The 27,664-nt window shown below is 48.4% G+C and overlaps 1 protein-coding gene and 1 long non-coding RNA gene across 5 annotated transcripts in view; one reads left to right on the top strand and one right to left on the bottom strand.

Annotated features, from left to right (window-relative positions):
• ARL2BP (ARF like GTPase 2 binding protein) overlaps nt 1–27,664 on the bottom strand; it is a 284,386-nt gene that overhangs the window by 52,432 nt on the left and 204,290 nt on the right. For all 4 annotated transcript variants that reach the window (XM_078671594.1, XM_078671597.1, XM_078671596.1 and 1 more), the window contains exons 4-5: nt 21,763–21,869; nt 17,807–17,892 (exon numbers count right to left, since the gene is read on the bottom strand). In XM_078671594.1, coding sequence (XP_078527720.1) covers nt 17,807–17,892; nt 21,763–21,869 — 193 coding nt within the window. The remainder of the gene's footprint in view (nt 1–17,806; nt 17,893–21,762; nt 21,870–27,664) is intronic.
• The window catches only part of LOC144799960 (uncharacterized), a 315,778-nt gene that overhangs the window by 275,940 nt on the left and 12,174 nt on the right, over nt 1–27,664 (top strand). The gene's annotated exons all lie outside the window — the stretch shown is intronic.

Below are 27,664 nucleotides of genomic sequence, written 5' to 3'. Positions count from 1 at the left end.
AGCAAAGAACTCTTCAACATCATCAAGGAGTTCACCCAACCCACTAGCGAGTCATCCCTCCCTCACAAGACCTCTGCAACAAACTCAGCACCTTTTTCTACCACAAAATCAAGAGCATCTAAAACAACTTCAACGAAGGCAACCAACACACTGAACCATAACCAACCACCACCGACACCCTAAAGCCAGCGATTGACAACTGGACAGCCCTCACAACCGAAGACACACTGAAGACAATGAAGTCAATCCACTCCGGGGCCCCAACGGACTCCTGCCCCCACCACATCTTTAACAGAGCCGCCAACACCATCGCACCCATTCTCCGCCACACCATCAACCTCTCCCTGACGATCGCCTCGATCCCCAACGACTGGAAACACGCCGAGGCCAACCCCCTTCTGAAGAAATCCTCGGCAGACCCCACCGACCTCAAAAACTACAGACCCATCTCCCTGCTCCTATTCCCAGCGAAAGTCATTGAGTAAGCCATCAACAGCCAACTCGCCACATTCATCGACGAACACAACATCCTTGACTCCTCCCAATCCGGCTTCAGAAATAACCGCCCTCCTCGCCACAACAGCCAACATCTGCACCCTACTGGACAAAGGAAAAACAGGTGCCCTCATCCTCCTCGACCCCTCAGCGGCGTTCCACACAGTCTCTCACCGCACCCTAATATGCAGACTTCACAAGGATCCGTTCCTTCCTCTCCGGCAGAACGCAGCAGGTCAGACTACCTCCCTTCATCTTGGACCCTACATAATCCATCTGCGGAGTCCCCCAGGGTTCCTCCCTAAGCCCCATGCTCTTTAATGTCTACATGGCTCCGCTCGCCCCAATCGTCAGAACCTACGGATTCAACATTGTGTCATACGCAGACGACACCCAACTCATCCTCTCCCTATCCAACGAACCCAACACCATCAGACACAACTTTTGAGAAGGCATGGAAGCTGTCGCCAAATGGATGAAATACAGGTGCCCACAACTTAATACCAACAAAACAGAAGTACTCATCATGGGCCCGCACCAGAAAGACCAGATTGGGAGGCCGCTCCTTCTCCTTCATCGTGGCCAGAGCCTGGAACGTCCTTCCGCTCCACCTCAGACAGATAACATCGCTCCCCACTTTCGCAAGAAACCTCAAAACCTGGCTCTTCAACAGACACCCTCCTTGATGGACTGGAACCTGCTCCGCCCCCCAACCCCAGCGCCTTGAGACCCTTACGGGTGAGTAGTCGTGCTCAAATGCCTGATTGATTGGTTACTCCATCGCAAAGGTGACGGATATACCGTTCCCCGAAATATAAATCCCATAGGATATAATGGAATTTATATTCCGACGGATTGGATATCCAGCACCGTTATGATGCCGAAATATAAATCCCATAGGATATAATGGGATTTATATTTCAGCGGATGGGATATCCATCATCATCATGATGGAGTAACCTGACCGCCGAGATCTAAATCAACCCCAGAGTATTTACTTGCAACATCGTTAGCAAAGGTAAGTAACTTATTCTTGTGATGGCAACTTTTTCCTCCAGACTCCTCATCTGTTTATGCATTCCCTATGAGGCAGGTCTGAGACAATCACGGTTTGAGAAAATGAGGATCACTTTTAGTTTGGGATTACAAACAGTAATTGGTCGTGCACATATGTACAGATGTCCAAGTCACAGTCCAACAGATACTAGACAGGAAACACCTTAGATAATACAGAGAAAGCTACCTTAACCCTAGGCTTTTTCTTCACCACAGCCCAACAGATTATAATGCGAAAAAAATCCCCCATGAAATTCATGCTATGGGCCATCTTTCCCTTTCTTTTACCATCCAAAACCAATGAACAACTGGCCATCTACTTACACTTTCTCAAAATTATCTGTTCAACACTGCCTGCTTTATGGCTTTTCTAAGCGGTCACAAACACACATAAAAAATGAGAAAATCAGAACGACCTCCCTCAGTAGGGCAAAAGGTCTGAAATACTTAGACCGGTGGCCTGATGTCTGTTGAGCAGCTGTGGGTAATGTCTGTGCGATTGAAGGATAGAGATATGGGAAAAGGCTGCCATCCAATCTTGATGGACCAAGCCCTGCAGAATATGTGCTATGGAAAGCAATTTGATTTTTTCCCTCCTCAAAAATGTGGTGACAATCCAAATGTTCAATGTGGGCAGTAGCTGGCCATATATTTTGAGAACTAGAAAATAGCGCGAATAGAATTGCAAACCATTCTCTGCCTTTGGAGAGTTCTCTACAATCTTTGTTGAGAAGAGCAAGGACCTCCTTTATCAAGGATAGGAAGTTAAGATTAAATGGGGAGGTGAATACGGTTAGGAAGGAATTAGCAGAACACAAATAGATTACCATAACCCAGCTGGATAATACAACACATTAACTGATGTGAGGTTAAGTTTCTAAAATGTTTAAAAAATAATAAGACCCCTCTGTATATAGCTTGAACATAAACATTTGAGACAAAGTTGAAGTTACGTTGGAGAAGCAGCCTAATGGAAGAGGATAAACACTGCTGCTACTGACCACTGCCAACACCTCATTTGCCCTTGTACTAATGCTCAAAAAATGCTGGATTTCTGGAACGTGCTGTGATGGCTGCTTTTGACTTGATGGGTGGGACCTGTAGGACTCAGGAGATCTACAGGACTGTTGATGGAACCGTCAAGTGGGTGAAGCTAGATGTAGTGATTTTGATGTGGCTCTATGTCCACTTTCTCAGCATGCCACCTGAAAGGCCTATGGAATACACTGGTGCCTGCCTCCAAAGGACAACTCTGTATTAATCGATTAAGCTGCTGTGTCAAGGCAGGTCTTTAGAACCGGTTTTAAAACATCCTATTCATCCCTAATAAACTAAGAAAAGGTTGCGATTTAACTGCTGTCAAAGCATGATCATGATGAATCACAGAAATGCAAGTTTCTGTGGGCTGAAGTCAGGTCAACCACACCAATCCACTGAAGGTTGCACTGGTCAGGATAGGGGTGTGCTTAAAAGATACATTACTAAGGAGTACCCAAGATTAGGTACTATATTCCGGTGCTCTCATTTTATCTTTTCCCCCCGTTCCTTAATATGATTCTCCTCCTCCACCACAGCATCACAACTTCCTTTGTGCTACGTTTCAGTTAAATTCATGAACCACTAAAGTCAAAGAGTTAATAGGATGCAACTGCTGCTGCTATTACTACATTTGATGAATTGGAAACTAACCCGGACTTGCTCTCAATTCTTATGTTCGAAATATTGAAAGGTAAGCGAAGGAAGTATATTACTGCATTTAGGAAAGACATGCTAGGGAACAATATGGTGTGTTACAATTCAAAGGTGTTAAGAAGCCAACAGTAAGCCACTGTGGCATTCAATGACTTGATGGCAACCCATCTAAGAGGTGCAGCCCACCTCCAAGTCTCCCACTGGCTCCAAGTGCTGCAGCCAGCCTCTGCTTGGTCATATACTGTGGGCTCAGCACTGAACTGCCTTGGCCCATGACCGGGACTGGTGTCACAGCAGTTCAGGCCGGTCACAGCAGTTCAGGCTGGCACCAGCCATTCTTCTATGCACAGCGGAGTCTGGGATCTGACCTCCCCCAACTGGCTTTCAGGGAACACCCGACAGCAGCTCCAGAAAGCACCAACGCTGTGCCTCCACTGCAGTGAAATATTCTCTGTGTTACGAGTGCCTGCCTTGATAGAAGGCCAACGTTGCTGTTTCATGGTTGATTGTTTTAAGTATGTGACCTTAAGTGCACTGCAGTCAGGGTCACTTACAGAGCTGCAAGCAAATTAAGCACTTATTCAATCAATCTAAAAGGGTGAAACTCGATCAAATATTGGTTGAATGATTAACTTGAACAATTAGGTAACAATTGTCTTATGATAACAACGGTGTAGCTATACTATTTATTGTCCTTTCAGGTGCACATTATTTTTTGGAAATTTGCATAGTATCGCGAGACCCTGAGAGGGACCATGGCTGACCCAAGCTTGGGAAATTATATCAGATACGGAAACGGTTTACATTTATTTTCTGCGTGAAAATGTTTTGACGAGATGCAAATTTGAAATGAAAATTCGAATTTTATGGAACACTTGAGGAGTCTTTGCAGACAGAAGGCGGTGAGAGCAATCTGGGGCAAAAGACTTGTTGGCTTACTGAAATTAAATTGAGTGAGCATTTATTTGACAGACGCTGCTCTACACCAACACCTTCTTTTACTGGGAGAGGTGCAACTAGCGTTATTGATTATATTTTTATTTCTTCATCATTGGTTAATTTGCTGTTGAATTGTTCGGTGGTCTGATGCCCTTTGAGTGACCATAATCCCCTAGCAGACTTTTTTTGTAGGGATACAGGGGCAGCCTCCCACAAAGAGAAGTATTCTGTTTCTAGTCGCCAACGCCGTAAGTGGAATGATGTGATTCCGGATACCTTCCTTTCAAATTTGTTTAAAAGTTGTTACCCTGAGATTAAGTTATGTTTGAGGAGCGACTCTTCCGATTTGAGTATTAAGAGTTCATTGTCGATTATTTGTGACAATATTAAGCTCCTTCTGAATTCAGAATCCAGTCCTAGGGCTGCAAATCCATCCAAATGGTACGATGCTAAATGTTCCAAGGCTTATCGCTTAATGATGGATGCCTTGAAGTCTGTCCTTAGAGATCACAACAAGCCTTGCAGAACGAGGCATAGGAACAACTGCTCTCTGCTAGCAGGATGCGTGATGGTACCTTGTTTTAGGAAGTTATTAATCACCTGATCTTTAAGCTTGAAACTGACCCTGCTTTACTTTGTACCATCTCGCCAGAGCTTTGTGTCAAACATTTTGAGCATATCTACTCTGGGCTTAATTTTCCTTCCACACCCTGCAATTTCCCCTTGTCACATACTCTTGGTGTTCCTGTGATATTCTCACATAATGAGGTGGGGGATGCTGTACGGTTGCTTCCCTCTAACAAGGCTCCTAGTGTTGATGGACTGCCTGTAGATTTTATTTTTATAATCAACTTTATCGAAGGTTTTGCGTCACACAGAGCGAAAGATAAAACTGTCTTCGTATAATACAGCAAGCTCAGACATCAATATTTTAAAACCGTATGGAATCATATCGACAGTCCATAATAGCTACACCACCTCCCCCATATTCGGTCATCTTCTGAGGACTGCCACAAGCCCCAAAACCCGACTTCTCCTGTTGTGCGCACCAGTTCTCCCCCCATTGCCAGCACCTGATGGTCAAAGGTGTTTGCTGCTTCCAACAGATCTGCACTGCAGCCGTTCCATTCCGGTATTGCTCTATGTGGACGATGCCGTCCTTATTGCTAGAAATTTGCAGAGACACCGCGACCCTACTCCTCCCTGCTTGTTGATTTACCACATCGCGGTCGTGTTGTCCGTCAGGACTTGAACCGACTGACCGCGAAGGGAAGGGAGGAAGGCCTTGAGCGCCAGACGTATCGCCCGCAACTCTAGAAGGTTGATGTGAAGCAACCTTTCCTCCGGAGACCAAAGACCTTTGACCTCCAGATCCCCCAGATGAGCACCCCACCCGAGAGTGGATGCATCCGATATCACTGTGGCAACCGATGGAGGCAGTTGGAAAGGCTTTCCTTGAGACAGATTGCCTTCCACGCCCCACCAAGACAGATCCGCTGCAGTTTCTCCGGAGATCCTCACGGACTCCCTGAGATCCCCGTTGTGCTGATACCACTGCCTGCGGAGGCACCACTGGAGTGCCCTCATGTGCCAGCGTGCATGGTTGACCAACAGAATGTAAGAAGCCATCAGACCGAGCAGACGAAGGACCTTCAGGACTGGAACGACCGCTCCATTGTAGAATAAAGGAATCCTTTCCTGTATGTCGCGAATCCTTTGGGGTGGAGGGAATGCACGACATACAGTAGTGTCCAGTACCGCACCTATGAACAGGTTGCGCTGGGAGGGCACCAGGTGAGACTTGGGTACATTTATCGAAAAACCCAACCTGTGCAACAACTGAGTTGTCTCTTGCAGATGAAGGAGCACCTTCTCTGGCGACTCTGCTTTGATCAGCCAGTCGTCCAGATACGGGAATACAGGTATTCCCGACCTCCTGAGATGTGCTGCCACCACTGCCATCACCTTGGTGAAAACTCGAGGCGCAGTAGTAAGTCCAAACGGAAGGACCGCAAACTGATAGTGTTGCGACCCTACCGTAAAACGGCGATACTTCCTGTGCGACTTCAGGATGGGGATGTGGAAATAAGCATCCTGCAAGTCGATTGACACCATCCAGTCTTCTTCCAACAGCGCTTGAAGAACCTGCGCAAGAGGGAGCATCTTGAACTTTTCCTGCTTCAGATACAAGTTCAAGATCCTGAGATCCAGGATTGGTCGAAGTCTGCCATCCTTTTTGGGGATCAGGAAATACCGGGAGTAGCACCCCTGACCCCTCTCCTGCTCCAGAACCACCTCTATCGCACCCTTTCTGAACAGTGCCAGGACTTCTTCCTGCAGGAGAAGCAGGTGGTCCTCCAAACAATAACCTTGGCAAGGAGGGTAATTGGGAGGGAACTCCTGGAAAGGAAGTGCATACTCATTTTCTACGAGATTGAGAACCCAAAGATCTGATGTAACCGATTCCCAATCCCGTAGAAAATGAGTAAGCCGACCCCCTACCGGACCCGCATGATCCGGAATGGCGGATCTAGGGCTGCTTTGCTGTTGTAGGTGGGGGGTGGGTATTAGAGGAGGAAGTAGAGGAGGAAGACGCCTGCCGTCCACGTCCACGAACCCTCTGTCTACCTCTGTAAGAGGGTTCTGCTGCTGCTGCTGCTGCTGGCCTTGTTTGAAAGGACGAAAGGAAGACCTGCCAAAGCCCCTGAACTTCCTGGTGGCCCAGCCTTTCGCTTGCAGGCCCAAAGACCTAGCCGTCGCCCGGCTATCTTTGAACCTCTCTAAAGCTGCATCCGCTTTCTTCCCAAAGGCAAATCCATAAGAGTAGCCTGTACATCAGCGGAAAACTCCGAGGACTTTAGCCAAGCAGCTCTTCTGGTAGCCACTGAAGAACCCATCACTCTATCCGCAGAGTCCGCCGTGTCCATGCCACTCTGAATAACCTGGCGGGCTGCCGCCTGAGTGTCCAAAACAACCTCATTAAAGTTTTTCCTGTCTTCCTCCGGAAGCTTAGCTGACAACTGCTTGACCGAGTCCATTAAGGCATGCACATACCTTCCTAGTAAGCAAGTAGCATTCGTTGATTTTAAAGCCATGCTACCTGAGGAGAAAACCTTTTTAGCAGCTTGATCCAACTTTTTGGAGTCTTTATCTCCAGGAACCTGGGGAAAAGAGCCTGCTGATCTGTTCGCACAAGCGGCCTGCACCACCAGACTTTCTGGCGAAGGGTGAGATGACAAGAACTCAGGGTCTCCAGGAGCCACCCTATAACGCCTCGCCACTGATCTAGACACCGCAGGTGCAGACAAAGGCTTTTTCCAGACATCTAAAATCGGTTCAGTCAGAGCCTAAGTGAATGGCAGAGTCGGCTCAATGACCGAAGAAGCCGAATGTAAGACCTCTGTAAGGATATTAGACTTGAACTCCACTGTAGGCAAAGTCAAGTTCAGCAACTCAGCAGTCTTTCTGATTACCATATGGTATGGCACCACATCCCTAGAGGGCGCATCCAAAACCACAGGCAGCCCCCATTCTGGAGAAAGTTCAAGACTGCTTGCACTATGCAAATCCTCAAAGCAATCCTCATGCTCCTGAAGCTCGCCTTCCTCCACTTCATGTTCCCCATACTCCTTCTCCTCCAAGAGACGCTGGGCTCTACGCCTCGACCACTCCGAAGTCGACGGATCCGGTAACGACTCCGACGGAGTCGGAGCCGGCGTCGAACGAGGAGCTGGAACAACAGGAGGTTGAGAAACAGGAACCGGCGTCGTGCCCCGATCCAAACTTCGAGGTCGCTACGGAGCCGGCGAAGCCGTGCGCGAAGTCGATGACCTCGGCGGCGCCGTACCGAGCCAAGAAGGATATGGAGTCGGCATAAAAGGTAGAAAGGGCGCCGGTGCATAAGCTTGGGGGACACCCAAGTTAAAAGACAAAGGACCCATGGGACCCGCAGGTGCTCCAGTGGGGTACATTGCCCTCGCATACACTCCAAACATAGCATTTAGGAAATGCGAAGGGTCCTGACCAGGACCAGGAAAGGAAGGGTATGAACCCATTGACGGCTCCGCAGGAGGCTGCTCCGGATTCGGCTCCTCCTGACCCTTAAGACCCTCCAGGTCATCCTCCGGAGTCGGTGACTGTGGAACCTCCACGACCTCCTCATGCTCCGAAGACTGGCCCGAACCCGGATTCGAAACCAACTCCGGTTCCGGTGTATGCTCTCGAGACCGTATCGGCGTGGTACCACCAACAGGAGACGGAGACACAAAGTCCTTGTGAAGTTTCCGAGAAGACCTCTTCTTCGAGTCCGACGACCCCGAATGATGGTGAGAACTATGCTTCTTCCTCTTATGTTTTTTCTTCGAGGAACCCGAAGCATGCCCAGAAGCCGACTTCGATGCCGACTCCGATCTGGCCATCGACCTCGATCGCGACCTCGATCGTGACTTCGATCGCGACCTCGATCGTGACTTCGACCTTGACTTCGGCCTCGATCTGGAGCGTCTTGATCTTGATCTCGAAGATCTATTGGCTTCTTTACCTTTAATCTTGGCTAACAGAAGTTTAGCCTCCCGTTCTCGCAGAGCCTTCGGATTCATCTTAGAGCAGGATGGACAGCCCTTGACGTCATGATCCGAACCTAAACACCACAAGCAATCATCATGTGGATCGGTAATCGACATCATTCGGGCACACGAGCCACACTGCTTGAAACCCGTCTTCTTCGACGACATCCTCGACGAAGAACAGGAACAGTAACAGACAAAAAGCAACAAAGTCTCTATCTGTAACAACAGAAGATCCCAGAAACCGTTAGTGTCGACGACGCGGAAAAAAGGGAACTGATGTCATCACGCCGACGTGGGCCTAATAAGGAGTCAGTGACGTCAGACGGAGTCGCGCGCGATGCCGCGTTCCTATGACGTCGTTCACGCCGGCGTGCTACGAAGAATATTCCGAACGTAGCTGACCCAAGGGGGATATTCACAAGGTGAGGAATCCACAAGGCAGATGTATCTATCAGAAGAGGAAAAACAATGTCAGATGACTGCCTGGGTAGGTAACGGCCAAGGGGCCAGACTCCTCTATAGCTGTATAGGACAGCTCCACCGGGCATCGGCCAAGGTTGCTCGGGCTCTGTGGTAGGTAAAAACAGTTTAGGGGTCAGCCCAGGGGGCGTCGTCATAGTTCCATCAAAGGGGGAGGGAAAGAGACACAAAAACGTGGAGACAAGGAAAAAACAATGCCAGATGACAGGCTGGGTAGGTGACGGCCAAGGGGCCAGACTCCTCTATAGCTGCATAGGACAGCTCCACCGGGCATCGGCCAAGGTTGCTCAGGCTCCGTGGTAGGTAAAAACTGTTTTGTTATCTACATCAGTTGAATAAGCGAGTTACGGGTTACATAGTAATATCAGTATGAATCAGAGAATCACAGAGGGAGGTGGAGGGCGAGCGAAGGAGACACAAACGGGGAGACAAGGAAAACAATGACAGATGACCGGCTGGGTAGGTGACGGCCAAGGGGCCAGACTCTTCTATAGCTGTATAGGACAGCTCCACCGGGCATCGGTCAAGGTTGCTCGGGCTCCGTAGTAGCTAAAAACAGTATTGGGGTCCGCCCAGGGGGCGTCATACCAGGCAGTGTCAGCTGGTCATGTGTGGCCCCTCCTGTGCGGCGCAGTGTCCCACTAGGTGTCCCGGCGCTCGGGGCTACCCACGGGGGCTCCCTAGGAATGTAGTGTCTCTAGTGACAAACCAGGGGGGTGGGGGCCCTCTGTGAGCCACCCACTCGACGACGAAGGAACACAGCACGTAGAAAGGTCCAAAAAGTCCGGGGGCCTGTTGAGGACCAGTATGTGTGGCTGGCAATGAGTCCTTTGTGCCGCTCAGCCTCCTTGACTGGCCAGTGGTCAGTGCGTGAGGGGCGCGGTCTCAGTGACCACAGTGGGATTTTCCTACTGCACCCAGTCTGTGGGGAAAGAGGGGGTGGGGCCCCCCACTTGCCACCAGAGCACCGTTTCTACTCTCCTTGGGGGACCCCCTTACCTCCCTTTGTGCTGGCTCCTCTCCTCCACTATGCCAGGATACTCATGTGTGCACCCGCCGTAGCGGCCGGTTGCACACACACTCCCTGAGGCTGGTTATCGACTGGGGCAGGCGCGGTCCTCCGCACAGCACCACGTTGCTCTTCGCACCTCCGGGGTGGGGGAGGGGTGGAAGGGGCAAGTGATCAAGTCCGCCCCATCCCGGACCTCCGCAGTACAGCCTCCAGTCCCGCATGTGGCCGGGGCCAGTCTGCCGCACAGCCAGCAGTCCCGCAGCTAGGAGCCCGGATCTATAGGGGCGTGGTCCGTTCCCCTGATTCCCGGTGCGCCCTCCGACTCTTCGTCCGCCGACCGCCTCCTCCGCAGACATTGCAGGGCGCCCTCCTCCTCCATTAAGATTTTGCTTGAGATTGATAGTGCTGTCCCTGTAGTTGCTTATGGTAGTGAAATATGGAGCTTTTGCGGAAACTTCTGTTCAAGCAGTAATCGAGGATACATTTTTAAGACGACGTTTAGGTCTTTCTCAGAGTACTCCTGTTTGTATTACTCACAACTTGTTTTTGAGTACATTTTACAGTTACGCCGCTTCTCCTCTGGTTATCTGTTCGGCTCCACCTCGAGAAACTTTTTAAACGTCTGGTTTACAAAGACTGCTTGAGTCTGGATCGAGTGGCCTCTATCCCATGGATTAGTAATATTAAATCCAGCTTTACTATACTTAGGTGGACTGAAATCTTCAGTAATCCAGACTCAAGTTTCAAAAGTGATGTTTTGTGGCCTAAAAAAGCTTTTTAAAACCAATGAAAGAGTGGCAATTCACAAACGTTCAGTTAAATTATATATTCGGTTGTAAAGAACAAGTTACTTACCTTCGGTAACGCTTTTTCTGGTAGATACAATATCTGCCTGTGGATTCCTCACCTTGTGAATATCCCCTTGCGCCAGCAACATTCGGAAATTCTTTTCGTAGCTTCGCGCAGATGTGGACTTGGACGTCATAGAGGCACGGCACCGCTCGCGACTCCGCTGACGTCACCGACGCCTATAATAGGCCCACGCCGGCGTGATGACATCAGTTCTGCCCTTTTTTCCGTGCCTTCGAGGCACACGGAGGGACCAATGACAGTAGACATATACCCAGTATACGCAGTACAAATATCAAGGTAACACACACAGTGTGAAGCAAATGCAACAAAACATTTGAAATAAACAACCCCTTGAAAATAAAACAAATACATAATAGAAACTGTAGCATAGAAGAGTGGACAACGGGGAGGCGGGTGGGTCAGTGAGGAATCCACAGGCAGATATTGTATCTACCAGAAAAAGCGTTACCGAAGGTAAGTAACTTGTTCTTCTGATAGATACATCTGCCGTGTGGATTCCTCACCTTGTGAATAGAGTCCCACAGCAGTCCCCACTCCCGGAGGAGGGTGTCCACTCTTCTAGACCAGGAAATCCTGAAGGACAGAGCGTGCAAAATGACCGTCCCTCCTCACTTCGGAATCCAAGCAGTAATGCTTCGCGAATGTGTGGAGTGAAGACCAAGTTGCCGCTCTACAAATATCCTCTACAGGCACACCTCTAGCCAATGCTGAGGTCGAAGACTTAGCTCTAGTAGAATGAGCCCTTATACCCTCTGGTGGTTCCTTACCGGCCAAAGAGTAGCAGATCTTAATACAGAGGACGATCCATCTTGATAAAGTCCTCTTATGGACCGCTCTTCCTCTCTTGCAGCCAGCAAAGCCAATGAAGAGCTGGTCATCCAACCGACAGTCTTTAGTTCTGTCCAGGTAAAAAGACACCGCCCTCTTGGGGTCCAGACGGTGCAACCTCTCCTCATCCTTGGAAGGGTGTGGGGGAGGATAAAAGGTAGGAAGGGTAATGGATTGACCAAGGTGGAAAGGAGTCACCACCTTAGGCAGAAAAGCAGCCCTGGTCCTAAGAACCATTCGATCAGCATGAATGGTCAAGAAAGGGGGCTTGGAACTAAGAGCTTGAAGCTCACTTACCCTGCTTGCCGAGGTTATCGCAACGAGGAAAACTGTCTTAAGAGTCAAAAGACTCATAGGACATTTATGAAGAGGCTCAAAGGGAGCACCCATCAGAAAGGTCAAAACAAGATTTAAGTCCCACTGAGGCACAATAAAAGGAGTAGGAGGGAACTTATTTATGAGGCCCTTTAAAAACCTTAAGACTACAGAAGATTTAAAAAGAGAGGGCTGGTCAGGCAAACAGATAAAAGCCGACAGCGCTGAGAGATAACCCTTCACTGTGGCAACAGCAAGCCCCTGCTGTGCCAGAGAAAGGGCAAACTGGAGAACATCAGATAAATGGGCCTTCAAAGGGTCTATAGACTTCTCCCTGCACCAAGTAACACATTTTGACCACCTATAAGAATAGATGGACTTAGTGGAGTCACGCCTGGCTGACAAGATGACATCCACTACATCAGGCGGGAGAGAAAAAGAACTCCGGTTGCCCCGTTCAATCTCCAGGCAGGAAGGTGTAAGGTCTGGAGGTGGGGGTGTAGAACCTGCCCCTCCATCTGGTAGAGGAGATCTGCCCTGTGAGGGAGACGGAGCGGCGAGCACGAGGAGAGGTGGAGAAGATCTGTGTACCACACCCTTCTTGGACAATCCGGGGCGATCAATATAACTTGGGCCCGGCCTTGGCGAATCTTCCTCAGAACCCGAGGAATCAAAGGTATGGGAGGAAATGCGTAAAGGAGTCGATTTCCCCAACTCAACTGAAACGCGTCCCCCAAGGCTCCTTGCATCGGATACTGGAGACTGCAGAAAGACAGGCAGTGAGCATTCTCGCGAGTGGCGAACAGGTCCACCCGAGGAGTCCCCCACATCTGAAAGATGTCGTGAACCACCTCCGGGTGAAGCCTCCACTCGTGGTCGGCAGAGAACTGCCGACTGAGACTGTCTGCACGAACGTTCTGAACTCGGCCAGATGATTTGCCATCAGACAAATCTGATGGTCCTGAACCCAGGACCAGAGGCGCAGAGCCTCTCTGCAGAGACACTGTGACCCCACTCCTCCCTGTTTGTTGATGTACCACATCGCGGTCCTGTTGTCCGTCAGGACCTGGACCGAACGACCGCGAAGGGAAGGGAGGAAGGCCTTGAGCGCCAGACGTATCGCCCGCAACTCTAGAAGGTTGATATGAAGCAACCTTTCCTCCGGAGACCAAAGACCCTTGACCTCCAGGTCCCCCAGATGAGCACCCCACCCTAGAGTGGATGCATCCGTAATTACTGTGGCCACCCATGGAGGCAGTTGGAAAGGCTTTCCTTGCGACAGATTGCCTTCCATGCTCCACCAAGACAGATCCGCCGCAGTTTCTCTGGAGATCCTCACTGACTCCCTGAGATCTCCGCTGTGCTGATACCACTGCCTGCGGAGGCACCACTGGAGTGCCCTCATGTGCTAGCGTGCATGGTTGACCAACAGAATGCAAGAAGCCATCAGACCGAGCAGGCGAAGGACCTTCAGGACTGGAACAACCGCTCCATTGAAAAATAAAGGAATCATTGCCTGTATGTCGCGAATCCTTTAAGGAGGAGGGAATGCACGGCATACAGTTGTATCCAGTACCGCACCTATGAACAGGTTGCGCTGGGAGGTCACCAGGTGAGACTTGGGTACATTTATTGAAAAACCCAACCTGTGCAACAACTGAGTTGTCTCCTGCAGATGATGGAGCACCTTCTCGGACGACTCGGCCTTGATCAGCCAGTCGTCCAAATACGGGAATACAGGAATCCTCGACCTTCTGAGATGTGCTGCCACCACTGCCATCACCTTGGTGAAGACTCGAGGCGCAGTAGTAAGACCAAACGGAAGGACCGCAAACTGGTAGTGTTGCGATCCCACTGTAAAACGGAGATACTTTCTGTGCGACTTCAAGATGGGAATATGAAAATACGCATCCTGTAAGTCGAGCGACACCATCTAGTCTTCTTCCAGCAGCGCTTGAAGAACCTGTGCAAGAGTGAGCATCTTGAACTTTTCCTGTTTCAGGTAAAAGTTCAAGATCCTGAGATCTAGGATTGGCCGAAGTCTGCCATCCTTCTTGGGGATCAGAAAATACCGGGAGTAGCATCCCTGACCCCTCTCCTGCTCCGGAACCACCTCTATCGCACCCTTTCTGAACAGTGCCAGGACTTCTTCCTGCAGGAGAAGCAGGTGGTCCTCCGAACAAAAACCCTGGCAAGGAGGGTAATTTGGGGGAAACTCCCAGAAGGGAAGAGCATACCCATTCCCCACGAGATTGAGAACCCAAAGATCCGATGTTATCAATTCCCAATCTCGTAGGAAATGGGTAAGCCGGCCCCCCACTGGGACCACATGATCCGGAATGGCAGATCTAGGGCTGCTTTGCTGCGTTGGCAGTGGGCTGGGAAGGGGAAGAAGAAGAGGAGGAGGAAGCTTGACGTCCTCTAGGACGGGCTCTTTGCCTGCCCCTGTATGATCTGTACAGCGTATTTTGCTGTTGCTGTGGCTGCTGCTGAGATGGTCTGTAGGAACGAAAGGAAGATCTGCCAAATCCTCTGAAGCGCCTTCCAGTAGTACCCCTGGACTGAAGGCCCAAAGATTTCGCAGTGGCCCTACTGTCTTTAAAACGTTCCAAGGCCGCATCAGCCTTCTTGCCAAACAATCCTGAGCCATCAAAAGGCAAGTCCATCAAAACAGACTGAACATATGTAGAGAACTCCGACGTTTTAAGCCATGCGGCTCTCCTAGTGGCCACGAAAGAGCCCATGACTCTCGCCACCGAATCAGCAGTGTCCAACCCACTCTGAATCACCTGCCTCGCAGCAGCCCTGAGTGTCCGATATCACCTCCTGAAAATCCTTTCTATCCTCCTCAGGGATTTTCGGAACCAACTGCTTAACAGAATCCATCAAGGCATTGACATACCGCCCCATCAGACAAGTTGCGTTGGTTGACTTTAACGCCATACTGGCTGAGGAGAAGACCTTCTTGGCAGACTGATCCTGCTTTCTGGACTCCTTGTCTCCAGGAACCTGTGGAAAAGCACCAGCAGACCTCTTCGAGCAGGCAGCCTGCACAACCAAACTCTCAGGCAGGGTGTGCGTTGACAAAAAATCAGGGTCACCAGGCGCAACCCTGTACCTCCTTGCCACTGCTCTAGAAACCGCAGGAGTAGACAAAGGCTTCTTCCAAACCTCATAGATGGGGTCAGCTAACGCATCATTAAAGGGCAGCATTGGCTCAATAGAAGAGGAGGGTGAATGAAGAACTTCAGTTAGAAGATTTGACTTATACTCAGCAGTGGGCAGAGTAATGTTCAACAAATTTGCCGCCTTTTTGATAACAGTGTGATAAGGCACCACATCCTTTGAAGGCACATTCGACACCGAAGCCAAATCCCACTCAGGAGACAGTTCAAGCCCACTGGCCTCTCCCAGGTCCTCAAAAGGATCTTCAGACTCCTGCAACTCTCCTTCCTCCATATCAGCATACCGATATTGTTCTTCCTCCAGAAGTCTCTGGGCTTCTCTCCGTGACCTTTCCTTCACGATAGAAGTCGAAGGATCCGGAACTGACTCCGACGGGGCCGGGGCCGGCGTCGAACCCGAAGTCGGATGAGGTCGTATCACACGAGGTCGAACAGAATCCAGTCTCGGAGTCGTACGCTTCGGCGTTGACGACACAGGCGGTGTCGGAAAATGCCAATGCGGTGGTAGAGCCGGCATAAAAGGCATGAAGGGCGCAGGAGCATAAGCTTGGGGAACACCCAAGTTAAAAGACATAGGACCCGTGGGACCAACAGGTGCACCAGACGGGTACATCGCCCTAGAATAAACACCAAACATGGCGTTCAGGAATTGGGATGGATCCTGACCTGGAGCCGGAAAATCTGGATACGGTCCTCCGGGCTGATTCCGAGGAGGCGGAGTCGACACGACGTAGACCTCTTCCTCGAGCCCCGGAACCGGGGTCGACGAACCCGCAGGGACCGGAACCTCGGCCTCACCAACCTCCAGCACCTCACCTTCATCCTCCTGACCAGAAGGATGGACGGATCTGGAGAAGGGATAGCCATCTGCTTCGGTGACTCGGGCGAAATCGGATGAGAAGCTTCACCAACAGAGTCCTGAGCCTCCGACGCCAAAACGTCCGCTTCTTTATTAATAAGTTTGACCTGCGACTTCGGCCTCGAACCAGAGTCCTTCCCTGAGTGATGACGTGACTCATGGCTCCTCTTCTTATGCTTTTTCCTTGAGGATCTTGAAACATGAGCTGAAGACGAGTTCGAGTGCGACTTCGAACGAGACCTCGACCTCGACCGCCGAGATCGAGACTTCGAAGTCTTTTTAACCTTCTTACTCTTCAGCCTTGCCACAAGGAGTTTCGTCTCTCTTTCCCGCAGGGCCTTTGGGGTCATCTTCTTACAACAAGGGCAATCCTCGACGTCATGGTCGGAACTCAGGCACCAGACGCAGCACTCATGCGGGTCAGTAATAGACATTGTCTTGCCACATTCTCCGCAAGCCTTAAAGCCAGTCTTCTTCGACGACATCTCAAAGAAAACAGAAACAGCAATAATAGAACAAGAGTAACAAAGTTACTAAGAAGCTACAGTACAATCCTAGAAAACCGTTAGCGTCGACGACGTGGAAAAAAGGGAACTGATGTCATCACGCCGGCGTGGGCCTATTATAGGCGTCGGTGACGTCAGCGGAGTCGCGAGCGGTGCCGTGCCTCTATGACGTCCAAGTCCACGTCGGCGCTAAGCTACGAAAAGAATTTCCGAATGTTGCTGGCGCAAGGGGATATTCACAAGGTGAGGAATCCACACGGCAGATGTATCTATCAGAACTACTGTTCTTATCGAACCCTACCTTCACTTGGATATGCCAACCCATAAATTGGTTCTTATGGACTCGTTTTAGACTAAACCTTAGCCACCATCTGCTAACCCTTACATGAAGGAGTGCTTTTGAGTCAGTTGTTATTCCCTGTGGATGACATGGCAACTCACCTCAGGACATGTAGCACTTTATAATGTTTTGTTCTTTTAATAATAACAGTGTAAACTGTTTATACTTCCATTGTTTGCCGGTTCCCACTTTACCCAAGTCAGTCCCACCTTGGTTTACTTGATGTTATTATCAGGCGTAAAGATTGGTTTGTCTGTGGCCAATTTAGTATCTGGTGCTGTACAATTACTTAAAAGCTTATCGCCTATAAGAAATGTTATGCTTTTTGTCTGTACCATATATGGCTTATTTTTACAACCGAATAAAGAATATCTGACTAGACTTGAATGTGTTTGTGGGCTAAAAAAAGGCGATAACTTACAATTGACACAACGTGGCCGTGATGAAGCAGATTTTTCTACAAAATACACGGCGGCTGTTTGATGATGGAACTGATTTACCACCATCTGCAAACGAGCGTAAATAATTTTGATATGAAGCCTTGCATTAACTTCATAAATCTTCAAAGAAAAAACATACGATCATACTTGAACATTATATGCAAAAAAAATACAGACACTGCTTACAAATCACCAAAAAAGCATAAAATACAACTTACTGTAGCGATGCTGTGAAAGCAGCCATGTTAAATCCTGGCATTCTCTCCAGTAGTTGCTCTTCAATGTACTTCTCAACTAAAGAAATCTAAAGAAGTTCATGTTTAGGTGCATTTTGAATGTAAAATGTTCACACTACCTATCCATTCTGAAATACAAAAATGGGTACATGCTTTTGTGTTACATGCCGACAATATGGTGTCTCTGGGCCAATTTCCACAGCTAATATAGTGGGGGGTAATAACGTACTTTTCTGCACCATTGTTAAAATGCCTGACGTTTTGCAAAAAAAAAAAAGAATTAAGGGACAGATATTTCAGGAGAGTAGACTGTTTTACATCTAGCAAATAGGTCATCAAAGCCTTTGCTTTACTAAGCACCCCACTCACAGTTTCATTAAATAAAAAACGCTAACACTTAACACAGGGAAAATGCCAGTCAGTTATCAAAAGAACAAACGTTCACAAGGAAATGTTTAATTACTGACAATTACATAAGGACATACTAAACAACTAATCATAGTAGAAGAAAAGGAGTGGAAAACAGCCTTTGAAAGAGAAGCACCCTTTCATTTCACTCAAATTCATAAACTTAAGTTCTTATTTATCAAGACCCTAAAATGGTCAGGTTCAATCATACTCTTGAATCAGATACATGTGGAAATACTCAAGATTGTCTGATATAAATTAAAAGCTCAATGTTTTCAATTGTCCATGTGTTAAGCATACCATTTAATTTTCCATCACAACTAACATATTCTTAGAACAAACACAGTGTGCCATGAGGCATGAGTGATTATTAGTGCAAGCACAGTGTGCCGTGAGTCAGGAGTGTGAGCTGATGTAAGCAGAGTGTGCTGTGAGTCACGGGGTGTGTGCTGGTGCAAGCGCAGTGTGCCTTGAGACATGGGGTGTATGCGCTGGTTCAAGCACCGCATGCCTTCAGACATGGGGTCTGTGTGTTGGTGCAAGCGCAGTGTGCCATGAGGCATAGTGTGTGTGGCTGGTGCAAGCACAGTGTGCCATGAGGCACGAGTGATTATTGGTGCAAGCCCAGTGTGCCATGAATCACGGGGTGTGTGCTGGTGCAAGCACCGCATGCCTCGAGACATGGGATCTGTGTGTTGGTGCAAGTGCAGTGTGCCATGAGGTATGGTGTGTATGGTGGTGCAAACGCAGTGTTCCCTTAGGCATCAGTGAATATTGGTGTAAGCACAGTGTGCCGTGAGAAATGGGGAGTGTATGTTGGTGTAAGCGCAGTGTGCTGTGAGGCATGTGTGTGTATGTTGGTGCAAGTGCGGTGTGCCATCAGTCACGGGGTGTGTGTGTGTTGGTGCAAGCACAGTGTGCCGTGAGGCATGGGGTGTGTATGTTGGTGCAAGTTTTACGGGACCAGCTCTCGCGGCGGTGGGGGGGAGGTGGGGGTTCTGGGTTGGATGCAGCATGGGCCTCGCTCGCCGAGCCCGAGGCCTCCTCCCACCCCGATCCATACCAAAAATTCGGGGGCATAATTACAATCGGGATGCCAGACCACACGACATCATAGTACAACGCTCAGAGCGGTAGGGGTGGGGGGGTGGGGGGCTGGGAGGCTGGCCACTCGCCGAGCCCGAACTCGGGAGCTTCTTCGAAAACAGGCCTGCCCTGGGGGTAGGCCCCACCACTATCGGGGACACTTGCTTGCAGCAGGGAGCATGAAGTCTGGGGATGAAAGGGGTAGGGTCCCCACTGTGCTCTCCGTGCCCAAGGCCCGCCCCCACTCCATACAAATCGGCGGCCTGATGAAAACCGGCCTAACCTGGGGGCCAGGTCGCACATGATCCAATTAAATGCCTCATATTTGGCTAAACCGCGCTGCCATTAAACAGTAGGATGGGGGGGGGGGCTGTATCAGGCAGCGCGGTGCTCCAAACTCGCCTCGTGGTCCTGGTCCAGCGATGATCGGAAACAGCGTCAGGGTCCGTGACAAAGGGGAAAGAGGCCTTACGTTTGTGGTAAAAGCTTTCTTATCTTCTTTATGGTGCAAAACAGATGGCCCCTTAAAGAAGATAAGAAAGCTTTTACCACAAACATAAGTCAAGTAAGCCAGTCTGAAAAGGACGGGGCTTACAGAGAAAGAAGAACGTCACTAGGACCTCTTCTCCAATGGCTGGCCACTGTTTTAGGACGCCAGCCAATGGAGAAGAGGGGCAGGGCTTAACCCTCGCTAGTGAAGTACTCCTAAAAACATTAAATCTCGCGAGCTCGACTGCGCATGTGCGCAGTACGCCACGCGAGACCTAAAAAGTGATGTCTGGATACTAGGTTGTAACCCCTCCGCTGCGCTGAACGTTCCGCGTGGTGCGGAACGTTCTATTGCGCGGGCGGGGTCGGAACGTTCAGCGGACGTGCGCAGCACTACCGAGGTAGTGCACGCGACGTCGGCTGAACGTGGCCAGCACTGAAGGGGTTAACCATGACTGCTGGTAGATGTATCAGCAAACATGCATCAAGATTGAATTTATGGTAGGAGGTGAATAGACTTGAGTGATCACCCCAGCCTTGGTGTTACAGCAGGGGTTTGGAATGGAATTTTATTAAATATCTAGTTGTTCGAGGGATTATGTTAAGGCTCATATTGCAACAACGTTTAGATTCAAGCAATTCTCAGGTTTTGCCATCTTTAACCAAATCTACATACAGGGGCTCAGTCGGCTAGAAGCGAAAGCTTCATTGTTGGAATGCCCAGTGACTCTCTGCACATCCACAATCCAATATCTTTAAGGGTATTCACCAATTCCTCTTCAATCTCTCCCCACACTGGAAACAACCTGGAAATGTACTCCTGACAAGGGCAACTGTAAAACTGTTTCCAGGGTGATGGAAAACAGGGTAACTAGGGATAGGGAATTTGCAATTGCTCTGCAGATTTTTGCATTAGCAAATGTATGTAAGAAGATCTGCTCATGCGAAAATGGAATCCTGACATTTGCAGGGAATATAATTTCCAGGTATACATCCGTAAAATCTTAATTTCTAAAAGTTATAAATCTGCATTTACTGCAGAGAAATAAACATACCTGTGAATGGTTTTTGGTGATTTTCTTTTAGTGAGCCCCCTCATTTCTTTTCCTGTTGCCCAGAAGGGTTTTACACTGATTCCCCATTAATAATAGTTTTAAAAATATTAGGATGCATCAAACACGTTTTCCTAAATGCCCTGAGGGATTTATTTAATTTTAACAATAGCATAGCAAAACTTTTTCAAGTTGCAATTATTTGTGTATACATTTTATTTTGAAGACAAGTAATCACCAGTCTTGTTTTCATACTTATGTATTTCCATATAATCAGGGAGCTTTATAAAAAGCTTCCAACTGGTAAATTAGGCAAACGTGTACACTTTTTTTACACTGGAATCACTGTCAGTACTGCAAGCTGAACTCACATCTCACTACATTTCCGTAGAGAGCTCGCCGAAATAGTAAGGGAATTGCATTAAGGAATCATGTGCTAACATTTGGACAACGTACACATACAGAAACAAACCTTGCCTTAGTGACAGACAATCCTTTTCCACAGATTCATACAGTGTGTGATACTTTTAACTGGAGGTCAAAGGCTTTGTTCAGGAAGGAGCTGGGCCTACTTGTACAGTGGGCAAACTAAACATGAAATGTTGACATGGATTCCAAACAATATGTAGTGGGCATCAAGCATAGGAATTCCACACCCTGGACAGTTTGGCTTGCTATTTCTGCAAGTAAAGGTTTTATTTTAAACGCTTAATTTTATTTTAAAATATACGTTTTACTGAACCTGTGGGCCTGAATGACGGGAGAGAAGGACATCCATATTCTCGCTAGCTGCTGAAGATAACTCAAACCAATTTGAAAATATTTGCTGACAAAGACAAAGTGTGATGTGTTAAGGCCTACCAGTCAGTCACAGAAAAGCACAAAAAAGTATTTTATACCTACATATTCATTAAATATGGAGGTGTAGACTAGTTTGTTTTCTTCTGTATCTTCAAACTCACAGTAATATTTATCCATAAATGTTCTTTGCAGCAGTTGGAATTCTTCATCTACATTACAAAAACAACCAAATTCAACATTTCAATGAACATAAAAACTTATAATTTAACAAAATAATTAGCACCAATTTTATGATTCTATGAACATAGCATGTTGCTTGGGGCAATATAACATTAATGGCTGTGCTTAGTGGACAAAGACTTTATGTCAAAGTACGAGACAAATCCTCCCTTTTAAGAATAGATGAAAACCTAGGGGAGGAACCGTAAATCATACTATACATATGACTTAGCCTCACACCACTAGCAACATAGAAACTCGGAAATCACTAAAACTTGGATGCTCTGTCAGTAGAAGCGTATGGCATATCTGACCTGGTCACTATAGCGCCAAAACGTCTCTGGGTAATCTTTACACTCAATAAGTTATATAATTACTTCGACATGAGCCTGAAAGCAAATGTTCCTTTAGAATCATCTCTTATCATAAATAACATAAGGAAACACAGATTTAAAAAACAATACAGACATCTCAAGTAATACATCTGTCATCTTGTTTTTCTCTGTAGGTCTTTATATGCAAACTGTTAAGAGCTCTTGAAACAACTGCACTTGTGAAGGATTTGTGTATGTTGGAGTCTATGAATACTGAGGCAATACACTTACCCCCTTAGAAAAACAAGGCTTTACCTTTATGAACAGAAAATCGCCAGAAAACCAGTTGAACATTTTAACACACCCAGCTACAGCATGATCGACTCCAGGGAAGTTCTAATCAGCTTAGATCTGTGTGGAGTTCTTGATGTCTCTCAGCTGTGATAAGATACCATTATCTGTTAAAAACGAGTGATCATCAAGGAAAAAGACTCGAGGACTGGGGTGCCAATTTGGTTACAGTCTCCCTTGCCACCAGAAGAACAAGTTACTTACCTTTGGTAATGCTTTTTCTGGTGGATACAGTATCTGCCTGTGGATTCCTCACCTTTTGAATTCCCCCTTGTGTAGTATTCCATGGAAACTTTTCTCCATAGCTCTCCACGTCAATGAGGAAAGCACAATGGAACGGCTCTGCTCGCGACGTCATCAGAGCCATTAGAAGACCTCGTTGGTGTGTTGACGTCAGTTCCACCCATTTTTTCTGTGCCTTCAAGGCGAACGGGTGAACCGACAACATTTCACAAGTACACACCATTTCCTCAAGTATACACAGTATGCGATTAAAAGAACAAGAGAAACTGAAAATTCAAAAATATAGACATTTCCTAGTGACAACCATTATATTTTGAATAACAGTAAAATACATGAATTTCATGCCAATACCTTTTTGGGAATAAACAGGCAGGCAACAGGGAGCGGGTGGGTCAGTGAGGAATCCACAGGCAGATGCTGTATCCCCCAGAAAAAACATTACCAAAGGTAAGTAACTTATTCTTTTGATGGATACATCTGCCTGTGGATTCCTCATCTTTTGAATTGAATCCCTAAGCAGTCCTGCTCCCAGAGCAGGGTGCCCGCCTATCTATACCAAAAACTCTTGCAGCACAGAACGTGCAAAGGGACCATCCCTCTTCACCTCTGAGTCTAAGCAGTAATGCTTTGCAAAAGTGTGGAGGGAGGCAAAGCTGCCACCTTGCAGATGTCAACAACAGGGACACCTCTAGCCAAAGCCGCAGACGAAGACTTAGCTCTGGTGGAATGAGCTCAAATACCTTCAGGAAGCTACTTCTTTGCCAAGGCATAGCAGATCTTGATACAGAGGATGATCCACCTGGACTGAGTTCTCTTGTGGACAGCATTGCCCTTAATCATGCCCATATATCGGATGAAGAGTTGGTCATCCAACCTGAAGTCTTTAGTCCTGTCCAGGTAGAAGCTGACCGCACTCTTAGGGTCCAGGCGGTGAAGTCTCTCCTCCTCCTAAAAGGGTGAGGGGGAGGATAGAAAGTGGGTAAAGTGATAGATTGCCCTAAGTGGAAGGGAGTGACCACCTTAGCCAGGACCGCAGCTCTGGTACTAAGAACCATCTTACCTGCTTGAATTGAGGTAAAAGGAGGCTTAGAGCTAAGGGCCTGCAGCTCACTAACCCCCCTGGCAGAAGTAATCGCAATCAGAAAAACTGTCTTAAATGCTAGAAATCTCAATAGACAACTATGCAGTGGTTCAAAGGGGGACCCCATCAAGAAAGTAAGGATTACATTCAAGGCATGATAAATGGAGTGGGAGGAAACTTGTTAATGAGACCCTTAATGAATCTCATGACTATGGGAGACTTAAACAAAGAGTGTTGGTCTGGTAAGCAAAGAAAAGCAGACAAGTAGCCCTTAACAGTAGCCACTGCACAACCCTGATGAGCCAGGGAAACAGAGAAACTCTGAATATCAGACAGACAGACCTGCAAAGGATCAATTGATCTCTCTCCACACCATTTAACAAACTTGGCCCACCTACCAGAATAAACAGATTTGGTGGAGTGTCTCCTGGCTAATAACATCTGGTGGAAGAGAGAATGAACTCAGGATGTCCCATTCAATCCCCAGGTATGGGGGTACAAGCTCTGGAGGTGGGGGTGTAGAACCTGCCCCTGCGAGAGGAGGTCTTCCCTGAGAGGGAGACGGAGCAGAGGGTGCAATGAGAGGTAACGGAGTTCTGTGTACCACACCCTTCTTGGCCAATTTGGAGCAATCAATATGACTTGGGCCTGGTCCTGGCAAATCTTCCTCAGAACTTGAGGAATCAAGGGTATGGGAGGATGCGCGTAAAGAAGCTGTAAGCCCCAATCTAGCTGAAATGCGCTCCCCAACGTTCCCCGCATCAGATACTGGGAACTGCAGAACAACGGGCAAAGCGCGTTCTCATGAGTGGCAAACAGGTCCAACTGAGGAAACCCCGACATTCTGAAAATGTGATGGACCACCTCCGGATAAAGACGCCACTCGTGATCGTCTGAGATCTGCAGACTGAGACGGTCCACACAGCACCCCGGTCAGATGATTCACAATCAACACAAATCTGATGGTCATGAGCCAAGTACCAGAGTTGCAGCGCCTCTCTGCAGAGACGATACAACCCTACTCCTCCCTGTTTGTTTGTGTACCACATCGCAGAAGTATTGCCCCGTCAGGACCTGAACTGACTGACCGTGAAGGGAGGGAAGAAAAGCCTTGACAGCCAAACGTATTGGCCGCAATTCTAGAAGATTGATGTGAAGCAATTTGTCTTATGTATGTATGTATGTATAGGCATTTATATAGCGCACTACTTACCCGTAGGGTCCCAAGGCGCTTCGACCGCTGCGAAACCCTTCCTGGCTTCCCTGAGAGATGGTCCCTTAATGGGTATCTCCAGGGTGAGACCAGGCATCCCCGGCGGTCTGGTGGGGCCGTTAGTGAAGATGAGGCAAGCTAATGCCCAGAGTTGCCGAGTGTGAACGCTGATCAGAGTGGGCACCGAGGCGAGAGAATTATCGAGTCCGCTGACCCTGGTCCAGAAACCTGCCGCGCCGGGAATCGAACCCTGGTCCCGGGCCGTCCTCTGCTCTCGGGTCTGCCGCCTCTAACCAGTGAGCCACACTACTTCACTTATGGAGACCAAAGGCCCTTAACCTCCAGATCCCCCAGATGAGCTCCCCACCCTAGAGTGGAGGCATCCGTTATCACTGTGGCCACTGGAGAAGGAGGTTGAAACGGCTTCCCTTGAGGCCGGTTGTTTGAAACAACTTACCATAACAGCTCTGCTGCAGTGTCTCTGGAGATTCTGACCACCTCCCTGAGATTTCTGTTGTGTTGAAACCACTGCCCGCGGAGGCACCACTGGAGAGCACTCATGCGCCAGTGTGCATGGTTCACCAACAGTATGCAGGAAGCGAATAGACCGAGCAGGCGTAAGACCTTTAGGACTGGAACAGTCGCTCCATCTTGAAAAATTTGAACCATAGCCTGATTGTCTAGAATCCTCTGAGGAGGCAGAAAAGCATGACTCATAGTGTCATGTACTGCCCCTATGAACAGGTTGCGCTGAGAGGGCACCGGGTGAGATTTAGCTACATTTATCGAAAAACCCAAGTCGAACCACAGCTGTGTTGTTACGGCAGATGATGCAGCACCATCTCAGGCGCCTTTCCTTTGAGCAGCCAGCCGTCCAGATAGGGGAAAACAGGCATCCCGATCTTCTGAGATGTGCCGCTACCACCGCCATCACCTTCGCGAACACCCGTGGAGCAGATGCAACATCGAACGGAAGGACCGCAAACTGGTTGTGTTGAGATCCCAGGGTAAAACAGAGATACTTCTGATGCAACCTCAGGATGGGAATGTGAAAATCTGCATCCTGTTAATCGATCAACACCATCCAGTCTTCGTGCTGCAGAGCCAGAAGAACCGGAGCTAGGGTCAATATCTTGAATTTCTCCTGTTTGAGGTAAAAATTCAAGATCCTGAGTTCTAGGACATATCTCAATGGCCCATCCTTTTTGGGGATCAGGAAATACCGGGAGTAACATTCCTGACCCCTTTCCTGCTCCGGAACAACTATTGCAATTTTCTTTAGTAAAGACAGAATGTCTTGTTGCAGGAGCAACAGATGGTCCTCCGAGCACCAGCCATGGGGAGGGGGGAAAGGAGGGGGAAACTCCCAGAAAGGAAGGGTGTAACCATTTTCTACAAGATCCAACACTCAGAGATCTGATGTAACTGATCTCCAATTTCATAGACAATGGGACACCCGACCTCCAACGGGACCAACATGATCTAAGATAGGGGATCTAGAGCTGCTTCCCTGCTGCACCAGTTGGGGACACAGGAAAGGAGGAGGAGACTTGTTGGTGAGCTGAGTTTTGCCGGTGACTTCTACCTTTCCCTCTGTATGATCTATACAGAGTGTTCGCCTGTTGCTGCCGGGCCCGAAAGGGCATAGCCTTGCCAAACCCTCGAAATCTACAGTAGCCAAAGCCTCTAGGCTGGTACTGAAGGCCTAACGATCTAGCTGTTGCCCTGCTATCCTTAAAGTGCTGCAGCGCTGAGTCTGCTGGAGTACCAAAGAGACAAGAGCCATCAAAATGCAAGTTCAAAAGGGTGGCCTGCATATTTGGAGAAAAGCCAGACCCCCTGAGCCAGGCGTGACTTTTAGTTGTCACTGAGGAATCCATCACCCTAGCAACATAGTCAGCTGTGTCAAGCCCAGATTAAACGACCAGATGGTTCGCAGCTTCAGTGTCTGCCAGAACCTCCGCAAAATGGCCCTGAACGTCCTCTGGAAGCTTAGGGTCACCTACTTAGCCAAATCCATCAAAGCGTGAATGTAGCCTCCCAGTAGGCATGTTGCATTTTTCGATTTTAATGCCTTACTGGCTGGGGAAAACACCTTCCGAGCTGATTGTTCCATACTCTTAGATTCCCTATCTCCAGGCGTGGATGGAAAAGGGCCAGAAGACTGCTTTGTAGAGCAAGAAGCCTGAACTACTAAGCTCTCAGGTAATGGATGCGTAGATAGGAAAGCTGGATCTCCAGGTGCTACTTTGTACCTTTTTGCCACTGATCTGCACACAGCAGGGCCAGTCATAGGCTTCTGCCATACTTCTAAGATTGGGTCCATCAAAGCCTCATTAAATGGGAGCAGAGGCTCTGTCCCAGAAGAAGGAGAGTGAAGAACCTCTGCCAGGATGTATGACATGATATCCACAGTAGGCAACTGCAAGTCCAGTAGATCCGCCGCCTTCCTTATGAGTGGTAAGAAGAGACTTTATGCGAAGGAAGGCATTTGGGAGAAGTGAGTTTCCACTCCGGAGAAGTATCTAACCCACTAGCCTCCTGTAGTCCCTCAAACTCTTGCATGGGATCAATAATTTCCCC

Source organism: Lissotriton helveticus, chromosome 12 (genome assembly GCF_964261635.1).
Source record: "Lissotriton helveticus chromosome 12, aLisHel1.1, whole genome shotgun sequence".
Classification (NCBI taxonomy): Eukaryota; Metazoa; Chordata; class Amphibia; order Caudata; family Salamandridae; genus Lissotriton; species Lissotriton helveticus.
This window is presented reverse-complemented; position numbering and strand designations above follow the sequence as displayed.